Consider the following 22252-nt stretch of genomic DNA (forward strand, 5'->3'; position numbering starts at 1 on the left):
ACTTTGTGTTTCAGTCCAGGAATTGTCCTCCTGTCCTCCAGGTAGCGCCCCCAGGAGGCAGACTGTGACGGTGCAGCGTCCTGCAGAGCCGAGCTTCACGCAACAGTTTGTTCGTCCCCAGCAGCTTCTGGAGGGGAAGGTAAACGGGTCGATGCTACATGTTCACATGTACAGCAAAGTTATGATGAGGAGCTTCCTTCTGCATAACGAGACAAGATCATTCATCCTTCTGGTCATGGAGGTAGCTGCTCCATTAGGATCCCATAATATTCCAGGACCAGTTCTGGGTCCATCCCAGGGTCTCCTACCACTGACACAGTCCTGAAAGAAGAGGAGAAGTCCTGGATAAATTAAAAACGTCTTTTAAACAAAGCAGAAATTGGCAGAAACCAAAAGAGTCAAAGAGATGAACGTGATCAGAATCATGAAATAAATGTTGAATAAACCCTAAAAGGAAATTATTTTCATTTAATGAATTTTCTTCTATGATTTTAAAGAAAACTTTCAAGGAAAATGAAAAGATTTTTTTTTACATATTCCATTATAATGTGTTTTTGTATTATATAGTGATTATTTTTATTACATTTATTTAATTTTAATTTGGTTTATTTTTCCAAATATTTCTGTAAGCTATAATGGAGGATAAATATAATGAATATTTTATTTTTCAAATATAAAACCATTAAAAATATTCTGGAATGAATATTTTAGGAAACATCCTGATGTTTGTCTTTTTAATTTTTAATCAGTTTAAATGATAGTCCCAGATAAACGTAAATCTGTATTTCAAAGTGATGAATAAATAAGAGGATGAGTCTGACCTCCATGACTGTGTCTGTGTGTCAGGATGCAGAGGCCATCTACCAGTGGCTCAGTGAGTTCCAGCTGCAGCAGTACACCGGGAACTTCCTGAATGCTGGATATGACGTTCCGACCATCAGCCGGATGACTCCTGAGGTAAATAAACTAAAAGGCAGGTCCAATCCATTCAGAAAGTTAAAAAGGCCTGACCCGATTATGACCCAGTGCATAACAGCACCAGAGAACCTGGAATCATAATGTTCTTGCTCCTACCAACTTCCTGTTCCTGATGCGTTTCCTGTTTAGGATCTGACTGCCATCGGAGTCACCAAACCAGGACACCGTAAGAAAATCTCCATGGAGATCAACAACCTGAACATCCCAGAGTGGCTTCCAGAGTACATACCTGTAAGACTTTGTCTGCAGGAGTCAGCGTCTGCTGCCGTTCTGGATGTATTCTGACCCGTATCACCCTCTCCTTACAGTCGGACCTCGGAGAGTGGCTCAGCGCCATCGGCCTCCCGCAGTACCACAAAAAACTGTCGGAGAACGGCTATGACTCCATCAGCATCGTCAAGGACCTCACATGGGAGGACCTGCAGGAGATTGGCATCATCAAGCTAGGTGAGGATGCTTCAGAACCTCCATCTAATCTCAGCTTTCCTGTGAGAACTCTCTCTGACGGTTCCATTTCTGCTGTAGGCCACCAGAAGAAGCTGATGTTAGCAGTGAAGAAGCTGTGTGACATTCAAAGGGCCAATCTGCAGCAGGCTGATTCCAGCTCAGTAACGCTGCGGCGTAAAGCCCCAGGAACCCTCCAGCTGGTCACCATTGAGTCTCCTGATGCCAGCAGTGAATGTTCTTCTCCTCACACCCCCATGATGGTGACTTTCCAGGACAGCGAGCTGAGTACAGAGCTTCAGACAGCTATGGCTAGCCACTATGGAGGCTGTGAGGAGGGATTTGCCATCAAGAATGCTGTGGGGATGTCCCAGAGCCAGGAGAGCATCGACACTCGTTCCAGAGGTTCTGGTCGCTCCCAGGAGCCTCCCACTGCCTCCATCAATCCTCACAGCTGGTCCCAGGAGAGCCTGGAAGGAAGCCCGGCCAGGGAGAGGAATCTGCCTGAAGGCTGGGACCAGCGACCCCTGCAGCACCAGCCGCTGCCCAAACAGGTACCTCTGGGAATGGCAACGGTGTTCAAGTACCCAGCTATCCCAGCCAAACCCAAACTGTCTGGGTCCCGCAGTAACTCCCCTCATGGCTCCCCAGCTCTGAAAGGTTTCAGCTACCTGCATTCTCAGTGTGGCTCCACCGACCTGAACAGATCTTCCCGATCTGAGCACCACAGGACCCTGACACCTCCTAACAAGCACACTCAAAGCAAGACCCGCTACGCTCTGTCAGACGGAGAGCCGGATGAGGACGATGACGACCTCGCGCTTCCTACAGGAAATGTTCCATCCTACGCCACTTTGACCCGGAAGCCCGGTCGCAGCCAACTGGCTCGATTACAGTCGAACGCAGAGAAGAGCGGTGGCGTGGGCCGCAGCCAGTCGTTCGCCGTGCGCGCCCGTAGAAAAGGTCCCCCTCCTCCCCCACCAAAAAGACTCAGCTCAGTGAGCAGCACCACCAGCGGCGAGCTGAGCGACAGCAGCCCCACATCGTCCTCTGGGGGCGTGGTCACCGACAGCCCGGGGAGCGTCAGGAGCATCTCCGCTTCTCTGGAGGGCAGCCCAGGACACAAACATGGTGCTGCCCAGGGAGCGGAGTCTTCAGAGGCCAGAGAGGCAACAGAGATGAGGAGGAAAGTTCAGAGCGAATGTGTTCCCAGTCAAACCAGCAGCAGAACAGAGGTAGACCGAGGGTTGAAATCTGACTCTGAGGAAGAAGACTTGAAGGATCGAGGACTGGATGGATCTTCGTCCCCCCAGAACAGTTCCAGCGAATGCATCCCCTTTGCTGAGGAAGGCAACCTGACCATCAAACAGAGACCCAAAGCTCCAGGTCCACCCAGGGCCGAGGCCGTGCTGGAGCCACCAGACAAACCAGCAGCTAAGACTCTTGAGGTTCCTGAGTTTAACCTGAAAGAGTCTGACACCGTGAAGAGACGCCACAAGCTCAAAGACAAGGAGCAAGGTGAGGGTTCCCCCGTCAGGTCAGGAGCTGGAGTCGGAGCATCAGGGTCAGAGTCTGGTGGCAGCAGGCCTCCATCCAGGAACCAGGACCAGGTCGATCTGAGAATCAGTGAGGCCAGTCTGGAGAGGCCCAGTACTCCAGCTGCAGAGTCTCCTGTTAAACCTCCTCTCTCACCAAAACCCGCCATCACCCCGAAGCCTGTTCGCCAGAGTCTGCTGGCTGCTCAGGGTGAGAAACCAACACTCTAATCACATCTAAGATTCACACACACCAGAGAGAGCAGGTCCCCTGAAGGCAGCAGCCTCCTGGTGCATTCACAACAGTTCTAGGTGCCCACAGAAGGTTCAAGAAAGTTCAGAGCATCCTCTAAGGAACATTTCTCTGGTTGCCTTCATACCATTGGTAGAAATACTCAAGGAGCTGACTGGTGGTACAGAGAGTAGCTCCATAAATCCATGGCTGCGTAGAGGCGAGCAGCAGGGCTTCAACCTTCTGCTGGTTGTCTCTTTGGGTGTTTTAAGACAAACTTGTTTAAATAAACTATATTCAAACTGATGCTTGTATGTTTTTAACACTCTTGACTCGGGACTTTCTGTCTGAACTTCAGGCTTTATGATCTCAGTTAGAACTGACCCGTCTTGTCTCAGGACACGACACTCTTTATTTGAGATGATCCTAGTCCTAACCTGGGACTCGCTTTCCTTGGTGGGATTTTTCTAGTCACTTCTTGGAACTTCTCAGCCTAACCGTGAGGTTTAACAGTGTCTGTAAGGATTTTTATATCTTGACGTGTGATTCGATAATCTGAATATGAAACGTTCAGACATAGTTGTCTTCATTAGGACTCGATGGTCTTCTTTAACACTTGCATTGACACCTGTTGCACTTGCATTGACACCTGTTGGTATTCAGCTGTTCTTATTTCCATTTTCTTCAGGAGGACGGTCCTCTCCCATGTTGACCATCAGTGTGGTCCAAAGTGTAGCCTTTGCCTCCTCACCCACCCACAGGCCTGCATCACCAGCTCCTCAGGCCCCTCACAGTCCCTCTTTGGCTGCCAGGAGACATCACACTTGTCCTTTAGGTTCAAGTCTCACCCCCGAGTCTTCTAGTGACACAGAAGAGGTCCAGCAGAGACTGGATCAGACCAGCACCTCTCTTGCAGCAGCTTTGAAAGCCGTAGAGAAGAAGCTGAACCAGGATGATAGCTCTGAGGGGTGAATATTCATTGTTTCTGTTTCATCTGGACAATTTTTCTCCTGTAGTTTTCTGTCTGTTTCAATATCTGTTTGCTTCACCAGCAGGGGGAGCACTGTGAGGTCAGCAGGGACCATCCTGGATGACATTGGCAACATGTTTGACGACCTGGCCGACCAACTGGATGCCATGTTGGACTAAAGACGTTTCTTTAAAATAAAACATCACGTTTAACCTCAGGAAGTGAAGCCCAGGCTGAAAATGGAGAGATCTTCCAACTTGTGTCCCCACCTACTTCAAGCTGCACATCTGGAGCATCCTCAGCCAGAACAGCAGCACTTAAACTCTGTGGTGCTTCCAGCAAAAACTGCATCGACCCGGTCTTACATTTCTCATCCAGCGCCTGAATCGGACGTCTGCTGGTGCAGCATGAGATGCTTCCGCCAGAGCGGGTCGATGTGAGGAGAAACTTCTCAGCAGATCCATATTTTACTGCAGACACTAATACTTTAACAGGAAGTGAAATGGTTTTATATCATGCTACCTGCAGCCCAGGCCCAGTTCCAGCAGCCAGAACCAGCAAGCGACCTTGTTTCTTCTTTAGGAAAATCTGTTGAAAGATCTGAGGTTTTAAAGTAGCCTTGGATCCCATGAAGAGCTCCAAAAAAACGTTCCGGTGAGAGTTATCATCATGTTTCAGTTCAACACGTAAAACATTTTACACTAACGTTGCTTCTTCTTGGTAGAGGACACACCCTCGTCAGTATGGCACCATCTAGAGGCCAACGTTGGTATTGCTTTAACATAACAGACTGCAGCTCTCCAGACCTCATCATGTTGTTTAAGGTTCTGGTTCCAGGTCAGTATTTCAGGGTACAGTACTTCCCATTACCAAACATTTAATCTGAAAGGGATCTAATAAAATCTTTTGTTGGTCTCGTCTCAGAAGGAACTCTTCAGAAATCCGTCGGCAGGTTTCGTATAAACAAACTGGACGATAAAAACAGTAAAGCTCATCAGAACATTCGGTATTTAGAAGGTTTGTTTGTAATGAACCTAAAGTCCGACGAAGACATCCGCAGTGATCTGAAAAAGGCAGGTGAAAGGTCAGATCCTGTGTTTATCAAAGAGTAGCTAGATTACAGACACTAACCTTCCTGCTAATATTAAATAAAACACCTGGAAAGTTTGTGAAGCAGAACCTGGAGGTTCTGGTACGTTCCTGAATTTAAGCTTCCTGTGTGGATTGCTCCTGTGCTTCTTTCTGTATATTTTTTGAAGTTTATAAAAAGATCATTGGGAACTTTAGCTTGACATGTCATTGTGGTCTGTTGCTCAGCAACCCTGCTAAATTGTAGCCGTGGTTTCTGTTCATAAGTGACCCCTGTGGTCCAGGATGATTGTCTGGAGTCTGGAGAACATCACAGTAGCACGAGACATTGTGTATCCTGCTGGTTTCAGCACCTGAGTTCACCAGCAACATGTCCACAATAACTGAGTCAAACTGATCTGAACAGCATCTAATCATGGATTAAAATGCAGCATAAAATGCAGCATAAAATGCAGCATAAAAGAGTGAACTGATGGTTCAGTCCAACAAACATTTTATCTGAACGAAATAGAAAAATTAAATGATGGATGCAAACAGTTGTTCTGACTCACAGGGCTTGTTTCTGCTGCCCTCTTGTGGCGCAGAAACACTTTCATGGAGCTACTCTTGGATCCAGCTCTTTCTTTAGGCCTACCGCACGAACCCAGCTGGTTACTGGAACAGAACCGGGATGCTCTCGAGTAATTTCAGCTCTTCTGTCTCGGTGTTGAACCGTTTTATATTTCTGATATTTAAGGAGTCCGTTTTCTACGACCTGACCCGGAACCAGCTCTGCTTCAGTGACTCGTTTGGATAAAAGGGAGCAGAATCAAGCTGGGCTCATCAGAACATGTTTATACAAACTATTTTTGATATTTCTTTTATCCCAGTTAGTATTTAAATGAGAGTAATCTAAAGGTGTGTAATACAGCAGAGCTGGATCTGAACCAAAGCTTTGTACAGTTCATTTTTGAAATATTTCACTGAATCATCTCTGTTGTTAAATCTGAAATGTTTTGTTTGTGTTCATCATGCTGTAGCCCCGCCCCAATCTGGTCGGTCTGTCCACGTGATCCGGATCACGTGACCTCATTAGCATAGAAAGGAATGGTTCGGTCCAGTTTCTCTCTGTTGACATGTCTCATCCTGCTTTACTTTAAAAGGACTTTACAGATGAAACACGAGAAAGCTTTTATTGTGAAACAGTCACAGGAAAGTGTTTTTATGTTGTCTAAATTGTAACTTAAAGCTCATTACACTGTTTAAATTGTCTTTACTGAACTCTGGGCTTTGTTGAGCCACCATGAAAATAAAGTTAGAGGACGGAGATGTTCCTGTTGTCCAGCAGAGGGCGCCATTTATGCGCTAAAGCCACATTCAAATGTTGCCTTCAGAGGTAATTGGGTTTTCTATCAGTCTGTTCGTCTAGAATTTCTAAAGCATTGTTGGATCCATCGACCTCATGCAGGAACCTGCTGCTGAGAAGATTCCAGCTGGAAGAGCAGTTTTCTGGATCAAGCGGAGAGGTTCAGCTGCAGAGATGATTCAGGCTCCATTAAGCTGCAGGCCTGTCTCCTCCTGAGGGTGCTGCAATATAGATCTGCCACCATTGCAGAGCTTGCTCAGCTTTGGCAGCAGGTGGATATGAAACCATGTGCATGTCGGATGTTAAGAAGGACCGTAAAAAGTTTCATTCTCTGGTTTTTGTAAATAGTTGGATATTTTTTTATTATGATTTCAAACCTTTCAGTTGCAGTTAGATCAGCAGCTGCTGAAGACCATACAGGCTTTGAGGATATTAACCACCGTCCCTCTAAAAAATGCAACTAAAATGTACACTTCACAAAATGATTTTACCTAAAAAAAACCTGGAGTTCGGGGAGTTCTGCTGGGTCCAAGTTAGTTTAAGGTTTAGATTTTGTTTAATAGACGAAACCAAATGAGATTATTTATTATTCCTCATTTATTGAACATCAATCAGACTGATTTCATGTAATCGAGGTTTTTATTATAGTTCACACCAAGGTAGGGGCGGACTGGCAGACCCGACAACCGGGGAGTCCCGGTGGGTCAAGCCCGTGGAGGTGTCATCGTGCTCGGCTCCGTAGTCATGCAGCCAGCTGACTGACAGTGAGCAGCAGAGATGAGAAAAACTAGTCCCATAAAGCCCGTCCTCAGAGGCGCTGATTAGTAACTCAACAAGTCTGGTCCTACTAGAGCCACATAAATGAACCTTCCTGTTGGTCTCTCCATCCAACAGAAAGATGCTGTGGCTCCAGATCCTCACGACGCTGCTCCGCGGAGCAACACCTCCGTGAACAACATTAAATTAGTCCGCTTTAGCGAGGAAGATGGAGCAGCGTGTAATGAAAAAGAAAAGCCTCCAGGGAAGTTGAGCAACAATGAGTAGAATAGAAGAGAACCATCATTTATTGTCCCACAGTGGGTAAATTCAGGTGTGTCAGCGGCAAAGCAAAAAAGGCAAATAGGTGCACACGTCACTAAAAACTATTAATGGATACCGAAATGGCAACTCAGATCAAATGAAAGTAGGTGCAGCATAGATGATAGAGTCCATATCTGCAGAGGTTCCTCAGAGGAACCATGTAGGTTTTCTTCCTCTCAGTCAGGTTCAAGTTCAGTTTTAAAGCTGAAAGGACAGAAACTACGTGGCTCTGTTAAAGTTGACCTTATAGACTATTTATGCATATATAATGTTGCTGTCAATTACACTGGCCATAAAGATCAGCTCACTGTAGATATGTCAATATATATTTATAGGCTTATTTTTCATTTCAACCCAGCAGTCTAAAGCGGGCCAGTCTGTCAGGAACTTCCGGGTCACTTTTTCTCCCCAGTCCACCTCTGAACAAAGGTTTATTTACCATTTATCTAATTAGGGAAACACAAACGGAGGTGAACAATGGTTGTCCTGTTGGGCAACAGCTGTCCAGACATGCTGAACAGGTTCTCCATGTTCTACATGCCTTCCTGCTCCACTGGATCAGAGGTCTAATTCAGCCCCTCAGAACCAGGTTCTTCTGCCCTCCCCTCTGCTCTGTAGAAACAGCTTCCTGACTCTGGTGACGCAGCAGCCGCAGAACCACGTGACACTCTGCTCCTTTAACACCGCTGCCACGCCCATCCCATACCCAGAACCGGTTCTGTTCTTAGTCCCGACGGTCCGCTGTCAACTTTCCTCCTGAAACCTCCGAGTCTGGACCCGTGAGAGCGGACACTGAGCTTCTGTCTGCCCGCTGAGGTAAGAGCGATTCTGGCCGAACCCGTCATGTAGTTAAAGACTGGACCCAGTTCCGCATCCATCCGCCTTATGAAAGTTGTCCAGTTTAAAGTCGACACGACTCATTTAAATCTCTTTATCTGAGTTAAACTGCGTTATAGTTGAGCATGTGTTAAATGAACATTTTATGAGAGTTTGCTGTTTAATTATCTCGTCACTTTGGACCTGGGAGTTTTCTCAGCGGGTTCTTGAGAAGCAGTTGTTATTGATCATACTGCGTAGGGAAGTATGGAAAGCCAGACGGGCCAAAACTCGTTACCGCACAAACAGCAGCTCAGTGTGACATGACAGCGGAATGTAGGCCTGCTGCTGACCCGTTTCACACACCTCCAGCAGGTGTTTCCTCTGGGTCCAGTGACATTTCTTTGAATAAATCGGGTCTGACTGAAACGGTCCAACACCTTCCATGTATGTTCTTGATCTGTCCTCACGGGTCTCCACCCTCCGAGTCAGATGGCTTCCTGAATGTTTTAGTAGTTTTTAATGAGTCGAGTGTTTAATTTCATCACAGAGCAGCGTGGGTTCCTCAGAGGGTTCCTCAGAGGGTTCCTCAGAGGGTTCCTCAGAGGGTTCCTCAGAGGGTTCCTAGGCAGCACCTGACATTGATTAGTCACCATATGGAGGCCAAACTGCTGTAATTCACCACTGTCATGTTTGTCTGGTGTCATAGTAGCTGTAGAACCAACAGACAACCTGGAGATAAACCAGATGCTGGTTCTGATGGTCCAGTCTGAAGTGTTGGAATAAACTATCAGTATGGATGTCATAGACTAGCTGTGAGCTTTAGCCTCCAGAAGAAACGAATCAGTTCTTCTAAAACTGAAGGCGAGTCGGTTCTGAACCAGTTCTGAGCTGTCCCTTAAATAAACAGATTAAGGAGTGTTTGCTGATGTTGGTCACCTGATGAAGCTTTTGTTGAGAGGACCAATCATCTGATGGTGGGTGTGTCTCTGAGAATACCTTTGATTCCTGTCTTGATGGATGAAGACCTTTAGCTCCACTTCTTATTGTCTCCACTTCATGACTCATGTTCAACTCTGAGGAGCATCTTGGCTCAGGGCTCACACTGACAGGAAAGAATAAAGGTGAGATGTTTCAGCTGCAGCTCGGTGATGGTCAGACAGTCTGGTAGACCCGGTACAAATGGGGACACAGGTCGTCTGGGGTTATAAATCACATTCTGTTTTCCTCATACTGTTTGTCAAACAAACTGGACCTTTTGAACTGAGCATTCCCTTCCTCGCCTGAGGTGGCGCTAAGTGCTAAAAAAAAAGCATCTTGGTCTTCATAGCAAGAGTTTGCCCCGTTAGGGCTGGATGAAGGCGCCATCAGATCTTTAGTACATCTAACCTGACAGATGCTTCCTGTCAGGTTTACAGGAAGTAATTATTTTTCCCTGCTGATTTAAAACGCAGCATCTGGTTTCATCCTTATCTCACTTATGTTATCGGCTCAGAGGCTAAAATAATAACATTTATGACAGAAAAACATGTTCTGCGTGTTTTATTATCACCGAGGTCATAAATGGACCTGCAGGTGTTTCATTTCTGTTCAGGAGAGTTTCAGAAACAGATCTGACTTCCTAAGTCTGAAGAACCTGGGAGGACAGACGTTTCCCACTTCACTGGACCTGATTCAACCGTCTAGCCTCAGAAATCAGGGAAAGTTCTGCCGGCGCTTGAGGTTCTCCTTCTTCTCATTAAACACTAGATCGGACTTCTGCATCTTCTTCGAAGACTTTAAACCGATTCTACTTTAACAATCAGTTTACCAGAGAAATTTAGTTTAAACTACGAATGCATCATAAATATAAATGGACTGTGTAAATCTAATTTATGAAAATGATATAAAGTCAAAATAGAACTTATGTGAATCCGGGACGGGTCAAAGATTAAAGCTGAGAACCGGTACCAACAGATAACTGGGTCGTAAACTAGAGATCACAGCATAATATTTGATCTGATCATGTGTTGATTTATGCCAACTGATTCCTCCTGCATCTCCGTCTTTTGCAGAGCTTCACCATCTTCATGTCCAGGAGAGGAGGAAACCACGCCCCAGAGATGGAGATGCAGGTGGACTCGTCCATCATCCGGATCCCGCCTCATCACTACATCCACGTCCTGGACCAGAACACCAATATCGCCCGTGTGGAGATCGGACCGCTCACCTACATCCGCCAGGACAATGAGAGGTGAGTCCACCTGCTGAAGGTTCCTTGGGAATCTCCTCTGGAATAAAGAGTTTCATCAGGTAACATCTGATCTTCTCTCAGAGTTCTGTTCCCTCCGGTCCGTATGATCATGGTCCCGCCTCGTCACTACTGCGTAGTGTCCAACCCTGTTGCCCGGGACGATGACAATGAGGCCCTCTTCGACCAATCCGGTCAGGCCAAGCTGCGTCATGCCGACCTGGAGATCCGTTTGACCCAGGACCCATTCCCTCTTTACCCCGGGGAGGAGATCCAGAAGGTCTGCAGGGAACACTGTAGCAGTTATTCTGGTCAGGCTTTGATGTTGGAGATGTTTGTGACGCTCCGTGTTCTCCTCCAGGATGTGACTCCGCTGCAGATCGTCTATCCAGACACGGCGCTTCGTCTCCAGGCTCTGCTGGACTTTGAGGATGAGGGGCGAGTGAAGAGGGTGGCTGGAGACGAGTGGCTGTTTGAAGGACCAGGTTGGTCCAGTCAGCTTCTAGTCGGACTGCAGGAACCTTCTGAGTTCTTAAAACCACCTGAGACTCTGGTTCATTAACAGATCAGCGGGTCGGTTTTAGAGTCCAGTAGATGATTTCAGGTGGTGCCTTCGGAGGGCTCTGTGAGGTCATAAATGTTCAAACAGAAATAAAAATGCTTAAACGTTCTTGGATCATTTCTTTCAAGATGTGACCAAACATTCTTGGTTTATTCAAGCTTTTTGTCCGTGTGTCTCAGGAACCTACATCCCCAGGAAGGAGGTGGTGGTCCTGGAGACCATTAAGGCCACAGTGATCAGGGAGAACCAGGCCATACGCCTGAGAGCTCGAAAGGAAGGCAAGGACCGCGGTGGGATCCAGAGAGTCACAGGTACCGGATCATAAACTGTCCAACCGGACCGATACTGAAGTCAGGAAAGGTTCTCCTACATTGGGAGAAACTCTGAATCCAGCTTAGAAACAAAGGTTTTAAAGAAGACCATCTCAGCTGGTTGCAGTAAACCTGTCCTGCTTTGTTCAGGTGAGGAGTGGCTGGTCAGTAAGGTGGGGGCGTACCTGCCAGGTGCTCATGAAGAGGTCATCGACATCGTCAATGCCTTCATCCTGACTGATAAGGTAACTCTGAGTCACAACAGATATGTTCTCCATGAGCTTATCTTGTACTGCTGAAGTACAACCTGTCAGTGTTTCCTCTGAGATCTTTCCATTTACCTCAGAACATCACATGAAGCTTCAGGGTCTTTTCAGAAACCACAGGATGTTTGTCAAAAGCAGGTTGACCCCAAAACTGTCAACGAGCCAATCATCACCAGCCAACCAGTCAGACTGGAAGCCACCCTCGGATCAGAACCAAACCACTGAGAAACTGTATGCTCCAACACTCCCCAACCCCAGAACCTTCACCCTCAGATTTAAACCTATAGATTCAGTCTAGGTAAGAATTCAGTGGCAGGTTGTCTCATTTTAGCTCCTCTTGACCTTCCGCTGGTCCACCAAACCAGCTGAGATGCAGAGACGTTGAGGAACGAACTGAATCCATCAACTGACTCCTTAACACCAACAAAGGGAAGCAAAGCGGCGAGCGTGTGTGCAGTACTTATTTGAAATGCAAATAAAGCATGAAGTCGTGTCCAGCATTCAGTGGTTGTAAAGGGACAGTGGGACACGCCTTGCTGGGAGGGATCTGGATGGATTAAACGAAAAACACTTTTCTCACTCCATAACAGCATGGATATCCAGCAGGAATTGTTTCCAGTTAAAATCTGATGTGTTTTCAAAGTTTTCCTTTAATTTCTCTTGAGCCATGAACAGTTTGCAGCTAATCTACAGCTGGAATATAATCCAGAACACGATCTGCAGGAGACATAAAGTGTAATCAGACTGATATCTGCTTGTTTTGCTCTGGGATCTGAATTAATTTAGTTGTGTTTTTAGAAAGCGCTGCATGTTCGCGCTCTGCGACCCTTCAAGGACGCCGGCGGGCGAGACCGCCGTACGGGCGAGGAGTGGCTGGTCACCATGGCCGACAGGGAGGCGCACATCCCTTCTGTGGCTGAGCAGGTGGTGGGAGTGGTGGACGTGACCACCCTGAGCAGCAGGCAGTACTGCGTGATCCTGGACCCAGTCGGACCCGACGGGAAGCCTCAGCTGGGCCAGAAGAAGGTGGTAAAGGTGAGGAGAGCCTAACGGGCTCCAGATAGGAAGGTTGCATTTTTTTTGTTTCACCAGAGAAGTAAAAACGGAATCAAAAACCGTCCTGAAGTCCAAACCCGTGTGAGTTTAAAAATCAGAAATGAGCTTATTAAATATAATTAAACACTTGTTAGAATGTTTAAAAGTTGATTCATTAAAAGATGTTTGGTAAAAATGTGTAAATTGTTCTAATAATCTTCAACCTGCTCCATGCGCTCCTCAGACCTGGTAGACCTGACGTTGTTTCTTCTGGCAGGGGGAGCGCTCGTTTTTCCTGCAGCCTGGAGAGCAGCTAGAAAACGGCATCCAGAATGTGTACGTGCTGTCGGAGGAGGAAGGTCTGGTTCTGCGGGCCGTGGAGGCGTTCAACGATGCAGAGGTGAGGAAATTATTTTCTGCTCCGGTCCCTCCAGCTTCCAGCTCCACCTGGATCCAGATTGTATTTATTCATTAGGACCGCATCTTAAGGCTTTAATCATATTCATCGTTTCTGGAATCCAGACTAGTTTTCCTCTATAAGGAAACCTCCACATTATGAAGCTGCCACCACCGTGCTTCACTGTGGGCTTTAGCTGAACCACCTCAGGTGGTTTTTGACCTTATTGCTGATGCAAGAGCTCCTTAATCCCTGTTCTTGTTGTTCCTTTGACCTTCTCAGCATACAGCCGGAAGTGTTGCTGTTCAGTCTTTACAGGGCACATTTTTTTCCAGCTTTTTCTGGGGTTCTTTGGGTTTTTTTCATCTGTTTGGTACCTTCACAGTGTGGACTTTTATAAGCAGCTCTGTTTACTGTTCCCGTCTAGTTCCGTTGAATGTTCCTTTGGGTCAGTTCTTTGCAGCAGAACCTTATGGTAATTGTAAATGGACTGAGCTTATATAGCACCTTTCCAGTCATACAGACCGTTCAAAACGCTTTAGACTAGCGCCACATTCACCCAATCGATACATCGATACGCAGATCAGTAGGCAACTTGAGGTTAAGTGCCTTGCCCAGGGGGCACATCAACCTATGGCAGGAGGAAGCTGGAATTGAACCCACAACCTTCTGATTGTAAGACGACTACTCTTCCTACTGAGCTACAGTCGCCACTGGTCTGCTTCTGGAACTGCTTGGTCCTTACTGGATCAGATGATTACTGACTGGAAGCAGCAGATCTGTAACTGGAGGAAATGTTTTTCCACAATGAAATGACTTTGATTGTTGCATAAAATTCTCCAAACTGATGCAACACAGTCGACTCAGACATCTTGTTCTTCTGCTCTTGTGCAACTGATTGTTCAGGCAGAAGAGATTAGAGGAGCAAACTTTGCTTTGTGCTGAGCTAAACCTTCTCTGGCTCAAAGGTTGAAGCCACTCCTCTGACTGCAGCTCATCACTGCAGGATTCCAGAAAAACAGACGTGTTTTCATGAGAACTTCTGAGCTTTTAAACTGGTCTGGATGAGTAGATCTGAAGGTTCTCTGCAGTGACGCTGGATGCAGATACAACACAGAGCCGCATACAGTTCATTCAAGATGAAGATCAGAACCAGAACTGCTCCGTGTATTTCTGCTGTTGTCTGGAGACACAAAAGACTGAATTAATTCTTCAGTTTTTATCTCTATTAAACCAGGAAGTCCTGCTTAAAATGACTCATCCTGGAGATAAGTATAATCAGTTTTGGCCTTTTTAATAATTTCTTTAGACCATTCTACATTCACACATCTACAGGGTCAGAAATATGCATACATCCCTTCTGACACCTGGTTAAATGTCTCCAAGGAACGTTCATCTCCACCACCACACGTCCTGTAGACATCATCAACCTTCTGGTTCATAATTAATCAATCTTCATGGCAGAACTGGTAAAGTTCATTTAAACCAGTTGGCTTCCTGCTCAGACCCAGCTTTCCAACAGGGTTCAGGTCTCTTCAGAACACTTTGGATCTCTGTTTAGGATGATTGTCCAGCTGGACCACCCAAATGTGTCCTCCTGAGTCCTCCTTCATTACTCCATCCAATTTTTACGTTGCACCAGTACCACAGGCAATGAACCAGGCCCACATCATGACTCCACCACCATGCTTGTTGAACAATGAACCTGACATTCATGCTTTTGTTTTTATCTTCATGGCCTGAAAATCAGAAGAAAATGTCTCCATAACGCTGCAACTCTCTCTCTCCTTTTATCACCCATTTTATTTTACATTCCTGGTTTCATCATCAGTGCCTCCCATCCCTTCCCCTCCTCCCTCTCCCCGATGCATCGGCACATTAACCCTTCTCTCCATCCTCCCCCGCCCCTCCTCTCTGTCAGTATGAGGAAGCAGTAGACGATGAAGAGCAAGAGGAGCTGGCGCAAGACAGTGCCAAGCGCTCCCGGCGTAGCGGCATTCTCCGTCGCCCCGGAGACCGCTGGATGCTGCGTGGCCCCATTGAGTATGTGCCCCCTGCCAGCGTGGAGGTGGTCCTGACGCAGCACGCCATCCCGCTGGACGAAAACGAGGGAATCTACGTCCGAGACATAAAAACTGGAAAGGTAGGCTGCAGCGTTTTGCTTTAAAACTTTGTCTTTAGCATGAAGACTGGATGAATCAAAGAGGTGAAGATGAAACATGATGCAGGTTAACAGTGTGGAGAAATAGAAAGTTAAAATCCTCAGCGGGAAATTGAACCAGAACTGTTCTAGACCCGTCTTTCAGACTTAAGACCAATATCTAAAGAACATTGTTCGTCGCAGGTTTTAAGGAATATAATGATCCAGATTAATGGACATTCCTCAGCTGAAGCTCCTCGTACATGGGGAGTTCCTCAAGGGTCCATACTCGGTCCCGTCCTGTTCTCTTTAGATTGATAGATTTGATCTGTTGGTACCAAATCAAGATTTGTGATCACTGTAATGCAGATCTCTCTGCCTTCTCCTGCGTCAACATTTTCCAGCTCTTAAAAACACCTTAAATGTCTTTAGTGTCAGATGTGATTATTTCAGGGTTTTTAGAAGTCTTTTATTTAAAAACTCTTTCGTTTTCTTGTTGCCATGGTTCAACTCCTCCTCATGCTCTTAGGTGCGGGCAGTGATCGGACACACCTACATGCTGAACCAGGACGAGGAGCTGTGGGAGAAGGAGCTCCCTTCAAACGTCGAGGGCCTGCTGGCTTCTGGGATCGACCCGTTGGCCGACCGCTCAACCCGCCACACCAACGTAGATGGATGCCCGAGGGACAAGACGCGTGTGGTGACCTTCAGGGTCCCTCACAACGCTGCCGTGCAGGTCTACGACTACAGGGAGAAGAAGGCCAGGTGAGACGACTCACTTCAGTGACGTTACAGTGGTCTCGGGTGCAAGGAAGCGGCTAATGGTGGCGCTGTCTCTCTGCAGGGTGGTGTTTGGACCTGAGTTGGTGATGCTTGGACCAGACGAGCAGTTCACCATGCTGTCACTTTCTGGGGACAAACCTAAGAGGGCCAACATCATCAGGGCCATCTGCCTGCTGCTTGGACCAGACTTCTTCACCGACGTCATCACAATTGAGACGGCTGACCACGCCCGGCTGCAGATACAGCTCTCCTACAACTGGTAACCAGCCACTGTGGTACTGGTAGCACTGGGACAATACTGTACTTTTTAATATCTGCCTGTCAATGTTTCTGCAACCCATCTCTGCCGTTAGAACCAAGCAGAACTCAAACAGGACCTAAATCAGCTGACGGCCTGGTCTTTCTCCTTAACGTCAGATGGTCCACAGCAGGTTCTGGACTACAGAATGTCACTTCTACCGGATTCAGGACTCGGGCTTTCCATAAAATACTTCAGATTTATTTTAATAATGTAGAAATCAGATTCTTACATTTTAAGACGTTTTGGGATAAATCTTATTGAAGGGAAAACTCTGCCACCTGCTGACATGAATCAGTAACTGCACCTTTGTTGCTCAGATAAAGACATTTTATTTAAATTGAGTTGTAAAGGTAAAAATGTTTAGAAGATTATTTAATTTCCTGCCTTTTGAAACATTAAATCTGATATTTTTTTAAGTTGTTTCGTTAAACGTCTCTGAGATGGGAAGCAAAGTAAAAACGGAACCAGATCAGGAATGTCTAAACGTCAGGAATGTGACTGTTTTCCTGGAAATGGTGGATATTAAAGTTTCGGTTCCAGCTGCAGTCCAAACCCTGTGAATCTCCTCAGAACTCTTGAGTGAACTTTAATCTACAATCCCCTCAAGGCTACAGCAATCCCGGCTGATTGTGATCCTTTTCCAGCACACTTTTTCCTTCCGCTGAACTTTCCCTTAATGTAATTAGATATGGCTCTCAGTGAGCAGCTTCAGCAGTGACCTTCTGGAGCCTGCTCTCCTTGTGGAGGGATTGGGTTTCAGGTCAGCAGTTTCTCCATGATGGAGTGGACCAGAACAGAATATTTCTGTATTAAATTCCTCTCGTATTGATCGGATGTATTTTGGGATTTTTATTCTTCTTTCGCTGAAATCATCACCCTTAAAAGCAACAAACTGTTTAAACATTTAACTGTAAAATGAAACTTCATGAGTTTCACTTTTTGAATGAAATGCCTGAAATATATCAACTATTTGATGAGGTTTTAATTTCAGATCCACTTAAAAGTGGACCAGTTTGTTTCCTAACCCACAGAGAGGTCCACACTCCGAACTCTGAGTTCTGGAGAGGGATGGGACCAGAGCTTCTCAAAGTCCATTCTTTGTAAAATCCAAATTCTCCAGATGAATTTTCCCTCACTGAACGGAGAACATTTGTCCCATCGCTCCTCACTGGGAACAGTGTTCCAGTTTCTGCTCTCTGTTCTCAAGGTTCTTCTTCTCCTCCTCCTGTTCAGGCACTTTGACGTGAAGAACCCAGCCGACCCAGCCGATGCTGCGGCCCTTTTCTCTGTCCCGGATTTTGTTGGAGACGCCTGTAAAGCCATCGCCTCCCGGATCAGAGGAGCCGTCGCGTCGGTGCAGTTTGACGACTTCCACAAGGTCAGAATCACGGTTTTCCCTCAGGAATATCTGACGTCCTGTTTTACCGGATCAGGGCTGAATGAGGTTCCGCCTTCTCTCTGTCACCTCATGGTTGTCCAGGAGGAGGGATTTCTGCAAGTCCACAGCTGGGTTTCCTTAGACCATCCAGGTCCAGTCCTGTAGAGCAACCATCCTGCAGCTTTTAGATGAAACACCTGAGTTCCCTCATCAGTGTTCAGTCCTTCAGCTGAGGTCCAGAAATGAGACGTTCATCTGATTCTGGTGTTGGAGAAGGGATGCATGTAAAGGTGCAGAATGGTGGCTCTCCTGGACTGGACCTGCCCCCCCCCCCCCCCCCCCCCCCCATCTTGAACTTGACTGCTTATTGCAGGACTGAATTGGTTCTGTCTGTATTTAATCTGGTTCTGTTCATCTGTTCTGCTTGATTATAATCTAAATAGTTGGTGAAATATTCAGACATCCTGATAAATAAGTAAAGATCAGTCAGATCATCTGTTGAACTTTGGATGAAGCTCCTCCTCCTGTGTGAGAAACGGCAAACCGAGTCGGAACCGAATGAGAGACGTTTAACCTCTCTGAGATTTCTCAGACCAGCCAAATGGGTTCTGTGAATCCTCCCAGCTGCTTTGGATTGATCCTGCAGAGTGGACCGGGCTGCCTCACACCAGAAAACATCATTTACCTCCGCTAGAAGGTAAAGGTCCGATTGGCCCGGTGCTCGTTGGTTCTTGGGTAGCTGAGATTCTCATAAAATACCACAACCTGGAAACTCATTTTAATGTTGCGCAGAATTAGATCCTTTATGATCTTAACAAGCTGATATTAGTCAGGTTATCTGCACAGGTAGAGCCTGCAGTCAGCTGCTCAGATTCCCCATCTGTTCTTTTAAAACAGCGTTACCAGGGTGAGACTGATGGTGGCGCTCTTTTAGATTCTGTCATGCCTAAAATATTCCCAAACAAACAGTTTTCCTCTGTATATCTAGGAGCGATTTCAAGCCTGATTGGCAGTGTGCAGCAACAGGTGGGGAGGGGGCTTCGCTGCATTATCTACCCTCCATCCAGGTCTGTATAGGAACTTTAAACAGAAGCTGTGAAAACCCACCCATCCACATCTGACCGGACCTGCTCAGAGCTTATTCTGGTCATTGAATGAAATTTATTTAAAGACAAACTGGACTTTTAGGAGGAAAAAGATTCTGATTCAAACGGGTCAAAGTTGAACGCTGGATTCCTCCAACCTGATCTAAATCGGAAACCTTTAATCTTTCTGTGTCCAGAACTCAATCCGGATCATCTGCTCGGCTGTGTTCGGCTTCGACGAGAAGCTCGCGGTCCGGACCAGCCTCCACTTCAACCAGAACAACCTGGTGATCAGCAGCGTGGACATCCAGTCCGTGGAGCCCGTGGACCAGAGGACCAGGGACGCCCTGCAGAAGAGCGTCCAGCTGGCCATCGAGATTACCACCAACTCCCAGGAGGCGGCGGCCCGGTCCGAAACGCACAGTCACATGATCTGAACCTGCTGCAGAGTTGCATAGCTTCACGGGGTTCTGTTTGTTTCTGCAGACACGAGGCGGAGCGTCTGGAGCAGGAGGCCAGAGGAAAGCTGGAGAGGCAGAAGATCACGGATCAGGCAGAGGCTGAGAGGGCCAGAAAGGAGCTGCTGGAGCTGGAGGCGCTCAGGTGGGTTAACTGGGAGTAAACCAGCAGAACCATTCCAGATGGAAGCCTGAGACTGGCTGTGAGGGCTTCTCCAGGTTTAAAGTGAGTTCTTCTCATCCTCTCCTATTACCTGATGTTTCAGTGCTTCTGTGGAGAGTACTGGAGCTGCCAAGGCGGAGGCCCAGTCTCAAGCCGAGGCGGCCCGAATTCGGGGCGAGGCCGCCGTCAACGAGGCCAAACTGAAGGCCGAGGCTCAGAGGATCGAGGCGGTACGTTCCCACTTCCTGTTTCTGGTCTTCCATGTTTCCTGTGTGAGCGGCAGCCTGATGTTTCTGGTCTCGTGAAGTTTAATCAGAACCATCGCACATCTGGGAACTAAATTAGTTGTTTTAGAGGTTTTATTCTGACGTTTTCACAGAGCATCTCAATCTTTTGGCTCTTCTAATTTTCTTTGATTTTATTTTAGGATCATTTATTAATGGATAAAATTATAATCCATAAAAATGAGTCACACAGCGGGACCAGTGAGGACGGGAAGCTCCTCGGGTTTAATCATTTAGCAGATTCTGTTTCAGATTCTTTTAGATCTTTGATCTTGAGGCCCAACCCAAAGGGGCTCAGATTTCCCTAACAAACGTGTGTGTGTGTGTGTGTGTGTGTGTGTGTGTGTGTTTCAGGAGGCGGAGCTCCAGCGGCTGGCCAAGGCTCGGGAGCAGGAGCTCAGCTATAAGAAGGACATGGACCGTCTGGAGGTGGAGAAGCAGGAGCAACTGGCTCAGCTTGAGAGTCAGCGCTTCAAACAAATGATGGAGAGTTTGGGCTGCGACACGCTGAAAGAGATCGCCAGAGCTGGACCTGAACTGCAGGTACGGTCCTTAAACTGGAGGATGGACCCGGTCCTGTGCCGGACCAGCAGACTAGGAGGTCCAGGAATGACCTGAGGTTGTTTCTTCCTGTGCAGGTGAAGATGTTGCAGTCTCTAGGATTGAAGTCCACCCTCATCACTGACGGCTCATCACCCATCAACCTGTTCACTACCGCTAACGGCCTGCTGGGGGCGCTGCCAGGACAGGGAGCGGCCCAATAAGGTACTGTTTAATGAAACTGCTGCAGAGCTTTCATCCCAGAGAGGAGCATGCTGGGAGCACGAGGTCTGAGGACTGCAGGAAAAGACTTCAATAAAACAACAAGTTATATAAATGTTCTGGTCCAAACTTGGAGCCACAGAGAAGCAGTGATCGGATCCAGAGATTGGATCCGATCATAAATTTTATAAATCGCCACAGATTGTTGGATGGGCTGCATGTTGGTGCAGTTGGTAGCACTGTTGCCTTGCAGCAAGAAGGTCCTGGGTTTGACTCCCAGTCGGGTGTCTTTCTGCATGGAGTTTGCATGTTCTCCCCGTGCATGTGTGGGTTCTCACTGGGTACTCTGGTTTCCTCCCACAGTCCAAAGACATGTCAGGTTGATTGGTCTCTCCAAACTGCCCTTAGGTGTGAATGAGTGTGTGCAGCGTTGTTTTTTTTCCCCTGTGTTGCCCTGAGCTGGGCTGGCGACCTGTCCAGGGTGGACCCGCCTTTCGCCCATAGAGGCGACCCATTATGGAAGAAGCAGTAGAAAATGACTGAGATTTAGTTATTTTAAACGAAGCAGTAAAATAAACCTTGTTGTCCCGTTTCTGTCGTGTTTCCAGGTGAGGTGATGGGACCAGGACCTGAGAGCCTTCTTTGGATGAAGTCCTTTTATGACCTTCATGTTTTTCTGTAGAGAAGAGACATGTCAGTGGTTCTGCTACAGATGAACTGTTCCTCCAGCTCATGTTACTGTTTAATCTGTCTTCTGAATGTTGGTTCTGCTGCCCGTCACCAGAATAAACTGTTCTGATGATGTTCTGCCTTAAAAACGGTTGTCACTGCTTTCACACCCTGAAGGAATATTAAACTGACCCTAAATGCAGCAGATCTGGTTCTGTCTTGTTAATCCCTGGGTTTAACCCGAGCAGTGAGAACCCTGGGTCCTGATAAAACGTACCCCACTGTATTTTAAAATGGACTCATTTTGCCTAATATCCCATAAAATCACAGTGAAAGTTTAAAAGTTCAACTTGAAGGTAAAATGAACTCGTTAAAGTATTCAGATGCGTTGGCATCATCTATAACCTGTCAGGTCTGGGCAACCACTGCAGGAAGACTCCATCAGGCTGAATCTTATTGGGTCTCCAGCCCTGACTAGAAAACTCTCTGGGTCTGACTGACCCAACCAAACTAACTAGAGAAGAAATGTGACCAAGAACCCAATGGTCACTAAGGCGAGCTCCGTTGTTCCCATTGGAGATGAGACCATGCAGAAGGTTAACCGCAGCGAATGCTTTCCACCAATCAGGCCTTTAAGGTGCAGTGACCAGGCTAAAGTAAAGGCCTTCTTGAAGGACATCTCAGCGACCATGGGAGCAGGAAAAATAAAGTCCTCTGAAACCAAAGTAGTAGACGAGTAGAGAGAGCTCTTCTAGAAAACCTGCTCCAGAGCGCACTGTACCGCAGCCTGAGAAGACTCATCTTCCAATACGACAATGAGACGAAACATCTTGTAGAAAAATGTATATTTTCCAATCCAGAGACTGATGATTGTCACTCAGAATCAGCTTTATTACAGTCTTGCAGAGCAGCACCAGACATGTCTCCCATGAGACCCTG

General features: G+C 46.9%; 2 protein-coding genes across 9 annotated transcripts in view; both read left to right on the plus strand.

Moving 5' to 3' along the window:
• Window positions 1-6554, plus strand: part of LOC124862596 (caskin-2-like) — a 58653-nt gene extending 52099 nt beyond the window's left edge. For 3 of the 8 annotated variants that reach the window (XM_047356594.1, XM_047356597.1, XM_047356598.1), the window contains 7 exons: window positions 15-139; window positions 847-957; window positions 1108-1209; window positions 1287-1425; window positions 1504-3168; window positions 3878-4157; window positions 4242-6554. In XM_047356594.1, coding sequence (XP_047212550.1) covers window positions 15-139; window positions 847-957; window positions 1108-1209; window positions 1287-1425; window positions 1504-3168; window positions 3878-4157; window positions 4242-4338 — 2519 coding nt within the window. In that variant the 3' untranslated portion in view covers window positions 4339-6554. The remainder of the gene's footprint in view (window positions 1-14; window positions 140-846; window positions 958-1107; window positions 1210-1286; window positions 1426-1503; window positions 3169-3877; window positions 4158-4241) is intronic. The other 5 variants (XR_007036957.1, XR_007036956.1, XR_007036955.1 and 2 more) reach the window with 5 other exon arrangements.
• Window positions 6555-8329: 1775 nt separating this feature from the next.
• Window positions 8330-21515, plus strand: LOC124862598 (major vault protein-like). The gene is made up of 18 exons (XM_047356600.1): window positions 8330-8489; window positions 10544-10722; window positions 10804-10999; window positions 11081-11204; window positions 11461-11592; window positions 11743-11837; window positions 12657-12893; window positions 13171-13293; window positions 15212-15433; window positions 15960-16195; window positions 16275-16472; window positions 17748-17892; window positions 19175-19386; window positions 19464-19580; window positions 19702-19828; window positions 20237-20425; window positions 20521-20647; window positions 21253-21515. Exons 2-17 carry the CDS (start codon window positions 10559-10561, stop codon window positions 20644-20646), a joined length of 2643 nt encoding a protein of 880 aa, XP_047212556.1. The 5' UTR covers window positions 8330-8489; window positions 10544-10558; the 3' UTR covers window position 20647; window positions 21253-21515.
• Window positions 21516-22252: the final 737 nt, after the last annotated feature.

Source organism: Girardinichthys multiradiatus, chromosome X, assembly GCF_021462225.1.
Source record: "Girardinichthys multiradiatus isolate DD_20200921_A chromosome X, DD_fGirMul_XY1, whole genome shotgun sequence".
Classification (NCBI taxonomy): domain Eukaryota; kingdom Metazoa; phylum Chordata; class Actinopteri; order Cyprinodontiformes; family Goodeidae; genus Girardinichthys; species Girardinichthys multiradiatus.

Coding starts and splice junctions, on each gene's coding strand:
- LOC124862598 (XM_047356600.1), top strand. CDS start 10,559: ATGTCCAGGAGAGGAGGAAACCACGCCCCAGAGATGGAGATGCAGGTG. Junction 11,205..11,460: donor GTGGCTGTTTGAAGGACCAG/GTTGGTCCAGTC, acceptor CGTGTGTCTCAG/GAACCTACATCCCCAGGAAG. Junction 19,829..20,236: donor AGGCTCAGAGGATCGAGGCG/GTACGTTCCCAC, acceptor TGTGTGTTTCAG/GAGGCGGAGCTCCAGCGGCT.